General features: G+C 44.8%; 1 protein-coding gene across 1 annotated transcript; it reads left to right on the top strand.

Annotated features, from left to right (window-relative positions):
• The first annotated feature begins 3,386 nt into the window (after nucleotides 1–3,386).
• Nucleotides 3,387–5,649, top strand: LOC123465686 (translation initiation factor IF-2-like). The gene has a single exon (XM_045165438.1). It carries the CDS (start codon nucleotides 4,345–4,347, stop codon nucleotides 5,248–5,250), a length of 906 nt encoding a protein of 301 aa, XP_045021373.1. The 5' UTR covers nucleotides 3,387–4,344; the 3' UTR covers nucleotides 5,251–5,649.
• The last annotated feature ends 613 nt before the right edge of the window (nucleotides 5,650–6,262 follow it).

A 6,262-nucleotide genomic window follows, 5' to 3' on the forward strand; every position in this document is an offset into this window, starting at 1 on the left:
TCCCAAGGTGTCTGTCTAAGGCTTGGTGGCTTTTTAAAGTATGAAATCCTCTTTTTATCTCTTATCTCAGCTTTTTGGATTGAAAAATATGATTCTTCATGTATAGTTATTAAATTGAAAACAGAAATTGTATTCCACTCCAAGGATATAAAGAAATTGTAATCAGCAATTAATTTTGAGCAAGAGTGAACTTCCATGAGAAGTTGAAACCTGGCAATGACCCTGTACATTTCTCTTGTGACTCAAAAATGAGTAATCCCCGAAGGATTAGAGTAAAAGGTTAACTGCTAGATTCTACAAATCAGCCATTCTAAGAATCATCATAATTTTCATCATAGCAATTTAGTCTTTGTGTGTTTGCATATGCTGAAAAAAATTATCAAGATATCAAAAATGTTGAGAGTCTTGTTAAGGTAGTTTTAAATGACAGGTGAACAGAAGGTTATTGGCAAGACTGTGATATAGGTTTGGAAATAATTTAACTGTTCATAGTCTGTATCTTGTACACAGATTTATATAAATTACATTCTATAGATTATAGTAAATTACACTTAACTTTGAGATAGATGCTTCTTCAGTTCAGTTCAGTTGCTCAGTCGTGTCCGACTCTTTGCGACCCCATGAATCACAGCACGCCAGGCCTCCCTGTCTATCACCAACTCCCGGAGTTTACCCAAACTCATGTCCATCGAGTCAGTGATGCCATCCAGCCATCTCATCCTCTGTTGTCCCCTTCTCCTCCTGCCCCCAATCCCTCCCAGCATCAGGGTCTTTTCCAATGAGTCAACTCTTCGCACGAGGTGGTCAAAGTATTGGAGTTTAAGCATCAGTCTTTCCAGTGAACACCCAGGACTGATCTCCTTTAGGATGGACTCGTTGGATTTCCTTGCAGTCCAAGGGACTCTCAAGAGTCTTCTCCAACACCACAGTTCAAAATCCTTCTAAGCTTCTTGTAAATATAATGCAATACTAGGCCTTATATCTGGTAAAAATAATTAATATAATTATTTAAATATTAAAACTAAAGTTCCAAACAAATTAAAATGCTAATTATTAGTAACATAGTCAACCATAGTAAATTTAATTTAATCTATTAATTAGTCGTGATCAGTTTGAAATCATATTCTATCTAGCCAGTGGTTCTCTCTCATATCCAATTAGTTGACTTCAGACCTTTAGGGAACTCATTGCGGGCCTTTCTATCACTGGGAAAGCAGAAAGGCAGCGTACAAAAATGGACTGTTTTCATCAACACCTCTTCTAGGATTCTGTTTAATGGAATTCACTTTTTTTAGGAAAGCAGATAATTGGTTGACCTTTTCTCTAGTTTCATGTTATTCATTCAGTTAATTAATTCAAAACCTATTTATTGAGTACATATAATGCACTGGCATCTGTTCCAAGTGGTGGCCATACTTCTGAACAAAGGAGACAAAACTGTCTGCTTTCAAGAGCTTATAATTTACTAGCAGAAGATAGAGAATAAAATTAATCCATCAATGTTATAATATGTTGGAAGGTGGTGAGTGCTATGGAAAAAAGAGAACAAAGAGGGGGAAAAAGGGAATACTGACGGGTAGAGAGCTGCAATTTTAAATGGAGCAGTTAGGAAGGATTCACGGAGAAGATGATATTTAAACAGAAACCTGACCTGGTGAGAGAAGAGTCACGTGGATATCTGGGCCAAGATCATTCCAACAAGAGCAAGGAGCTTGAATCTACTTTCCTTGTTAGTTTTTATTTTGCCAGTTTTCTCTCCTCAGGAACAGGAGATGATTTTGAAGTTCTGATTCATTTAGAAATGTTGACTGTCAGTGACATACTGTGTTCCTGGCCTCTTTCACCATCCCTTTCAGCCCACTTTGAGTTTCTTTATAGGTCCTGATAGTGATACCCCAGATGTGAAACTGTGCTGAAGACTACTAGTTATCACTTCCCTTACTAGGTGGAGATAGAGAGAAAGGGCTGGGAAAGAGAGAGAGAGAAAGGGCTGGGAAATCAGCTAAGAAAGAAATTCAGTTTCAGTGTTTCTCTTTCTTAAGTCTTGCTTGTTGCAATGTTCAACATCTGAAGGAACAATTTCAGGACTCAAATGCCATGCTGGAGACAACAGGGAAAAAAAACCCTCAAAAAACAAAAATAGCAACAAAATAACAAATAATTCCATTCCTTCTATTGTATACATTTTAAAGTTAAATGGATATAGTAGTAGTTAATACAGTTAGAAAACCAAAAAATACTATTTCTAGTGTAATTTTAAATTCTGGATACATTAAAGTTATAAAACTTCTGCTTCCCTTATAATTAATTCCAGTTTCTAAAAGTCTTATTGCTTTCACTCTATGTTTACATATATTTTGGTGGCGGTCCAAAGGACATGGGGTTTCTACAGGCTCTATTATGCAAGTGCCTTGGAAAGTAAAAAGTGTACTCAACAAACGTGAAACACCCTCATTGTTTGCCAGGTACGTTGTTCCTTTAAAAAATTTGCAAGTATTTAACAGCATTAGTTCAGTTCAGTCACTCAGTTGTGTCCGACTCTTTGTGACACCATGGACTGCAGCATACCAGGCCTCCCTGTCCATCACCAACTCCCAGAGCTTGCTCACACCCTTGTCCATCAAGTCAGTGATGCCATTCAACCATCTCATCCTCTGTCATCCCCTTCTCCTCCGTCCTTCAATCTTTCCCAGCATCAAGGTCTTTTCCAATGAGTTGGTTCTTCGCATCAGGTGACCAAAGTACTGGAGTTTCAGCTTCAGCATCAGTCCTTCCAATGAATATTTAGGACTGACTTTCTTTAGGATGGACCCGTTGGAGCTCCTTGCAGTCCAAGGGACTCTCAAGAGTCTTCTCCAACACCACAGTTCAAAAGCATCAATTCTTTGGCACTCAGCTTTCTTTATAGTCCAACTCTCACATCTATACACGACTACTGGAAAAACCATAGCTTTGACTAGACGAATCTTTGAGGGCAAAGTAATGTCTCTGCTTTTTAATATGCTGTCTAGGTGGGTCATAGCTTTTCTTCTAAGGAGCAAGCGTCTTTTAATTTCATGGCTGCAGTCACCATCTGCAGTGATTTTGGAGCCCAAGACAATAAAGTCTGTCACTGTTTCCATTGTTTCCCCATCTATTTGACATGAAGTGATGGAACCGGATACCATGGTCTTAGTTTTCTGAATGTTGAGTTTTAAGCCAACTTTTTCACTCTCCTCTTTCACTTTCATCAAGAGGCTCTTTAGTTCTTCTTCGCTTTCTGCCATAAGGGTGGTGTCATCTGAGGTAATATAGTAGTATCAGGAGATAGACAAATACATACTTATCCATAACGAAATATGTATTCATCCATAATGAAAGCCAGACACTTTAAGTTTTAAGGAAAATTCACTTGACTCTTTGGGAATGGCCAGTTATTCAGCATCTCTGTGCTTCAGCTCTCTCATCTGAAAAGTGAGGGGAAGAACAAATAGTTCTTACCCTTCTAACTATATGGTAACATACATGAATTAATCTTTCTGTGGTGATCATTTTGCAACATGTACAAATGTCAAATCATTTTATGTTGTATCCCTGAAACTAATATAATGTTATATGTCAAGCTGGGGATTTCCCTGGTGGTCCAGTAGTGAAGATTCTGGGTTTCCAAAGCAGGCAGTGAGGGTTTGATCTCTGTTCAGGGAACTAAGATCCCGCATGCTGCCCAGTGCGGGCTTTCCATCCCCCAAAATGTGCTTACTCCTTAATTGGGTTAAAGTGAGAATTAAATGGGAAGATTCATGCAAAGAAGGCAGAACAGGCCCTGGCACACGAAAACATTGCCAATAATTAATAAGTCACAAAAATATCTACAGTGGAGGGGCATCCAATTCTTCCATTGAGGTCTAGGGTATCGTGTAAACTTTTTATTTTACTGATAGAATCAGCTGCGTCAATTTATTAGTTTTGTCTTCTGGTAACATTTATTAAATCCCCATTCTGTTAGGTCTTGTGCCAGAGATTTAGTTGATCTTAATCTAGGTGAAAGAATCTTTATTAATCTTAATTCTTTCACCGAAGGAAAAAAGTTTACAGCGTTATTAAATCTCAAGTACATGCCAGATCTTCGGAAAGATTAGTGTCAGAATCTAAACTTAAGAAACGCCTTTGTGCTGTGCTTAGTCGCTCAGTTGTGTCCGACTCAGGTGGGAAGGTGAGAAGGGCTGGCTTTGAGAAGGAGTATGTGAAGGAGGGAGCTCCCGGCCTCGGCCTATTGCTGGGTGTTTGAAACTCTCCCAGGCACCTTTTCCTCCTGGTGGCTGAATAGGATGCAAGAGTTGCCCTCTTTTTGAGTTAATCACTTACATGCAAGTGAAGGCGGCAGCAGCCAGAGCGCCCTTCCCCCTCCGGGCTAAGGGCTTCATCCTGATACGTTCTGGCCACATCCTGCTCCTTGGCTCTCTTGAGATAGTGCTCCCGGGCTCAGGCGGGCCTCCACTGCGGCAGGTGAACCCAGGTATCGACTGGTGTGGCCGTCCCCCCGCTCCTCCCCGCCCGGGGCCAAGGAGCTGCGCCCCGGGTTCCGGCCCCGGGGAGGTCGGGCACCGGGGGATCCGGAGCCCGCTGGCGCCGCGCCCGGCCCAGGACACCGGCTGCGGGGCCGAGGCCGCGCCTCCTCCCGGAACTGGCTGGCGCGGCACCGCGGGAGGAGCGGCGGGAGCCGGGCCGGGGGCCATGGAGGTCCTGCCCGCCGGTGGGGGCCGGACGGGGCGCCCGCAGCCCGAGGCGAGGCCGGAGGACTCGGGGCGCGGAGTTCCCCCGGCGGAGCGAGCGCGGGGCTCCCGGGACTCCTGGGAGGGCGAGGAGGACCCGGAGCCTGGCGAGCCACGAGGCAGCCGCACGGCGTCCCTGGTGAGCGGGCTGCTCACCGAGCTGTACAGCTGCACCGAAGAGGAGGAGGCGGTCGGTGGGGGCCGGGGGCCCCGGGGCCGCCAGCGGCGCCGAGACAGCCTCGACAGCTCCACCGAGGCCTCCGGCTCCGACGTGTTCCTTGGCGGTCGCGGCGGCGCCGGCGACTCCCGCGTACTGCAGGAGCTGCAGGAGCGGCCCAGCCCGCGGCACCAGATGCAGTACCTGCGGCAGAAAGGTGAGGGCCGGGGCGGGTGGGGGTGTCCGGGGAGCGTCCTTGTGCAGAGCCCCCTCCAGGTCTGCCGGCGCTCACCTGTGCGCACCTGTGCTGATGGGCCGAGCGCCCGGAGATACTATGTTTAGGGCGTCTCCTTTGATCTGTCGCGGCTGTCCACAGTGTCACGGATTCATAACTAGTCTTAGTTCTTACGTCCCCCCATTCCCTCTCGAGTCGGCGAGTGAAGCATCACTTGTTGGAATGGTAGCCACGGGTCTCCCCCACTCCCCGACTCCTTCCCCATCCTCCTTGTGTTTGCAGAGGCCGGAGGCGAGAGGCAGTCCAGGTTCTAATTTCATCAGAACAGCTGTTAAGACGGGTTTGGAGTTTCTGATTTATCCATCTGAAATTACCTAGAGGGGCCCCAGGCGGAATAGAGGTGACCCTCGGGGCTGGTTTAAGAAGGAAAAAAAAAAAAAGCAGCCACTTTTTTTTTTTAATCCGCCTTCTTTGGCTACGTGCTTGAATAGTATTTAGTGAGGCAGAATAATTCAATAATGCAATTTCTAAGCAGAACGTGTGAAATCCATTGCTTAAAACGCCTGATTTCAAGAAGCTCACTAGGTGGATTTTTTACCCCCTTGGGTGGCGGGTTAGTGGAGGGCCCTAGAGTAATGTCGTTATCATAGCATTTAACTGCTGGAACATTCAGTTGAAGAGGTCGATCAGAAAATGGCCTTTGACTTTTGGGGGCAGAGGTTAGTTTGGTGTTTCTTTTGTTATCAGACTTTGATGCTGCTGTCTTGTCCTAATTGAGATATTTTTTCCCCCTTAACTTGCCTTTCAGGCACTTACGCTTACTTACAATTATCTTTTTGTATAGATATATCCAGACCTCAATTTACAAAGTGAAGTGAGGTGTGGAAAACAAATGCTAAGCTATCATAACATTTCTTGAATTAATGTCCTTGTGCTAAATTACCAGGAAAGGGAGGAACAGGAATACTATGGAGTGGTCTCCTGTCTCCTATTTGTAAGATCAGTCTAGCTGGTACCAGAGGGGAAAAGAAACTGGAAATGGAGTAAATCTGTCTGCTTTCTGAAATCTGTTTAAACAGCTTTTGCTTCCTCTTTTGGCTTCCCCTGAAGATTTTTTTC

The sequence above is a fragment of the Bubalus bubalis genome, chromosome 4, assembly GCF_019923935.1.
Source record: "Bubalus bubalis isolate 160015118507 breed Murrah chromosome 4, NDDB_SH_1, whole genome shotgun sequence".
Classification (NCBI taxonomy): domain Eukaryota; kingdom Metazoa; phylum Chordata; class Mammalia; order Artiodactyla; family Bovidae; genus Bubalus; species Bubalus bubalis.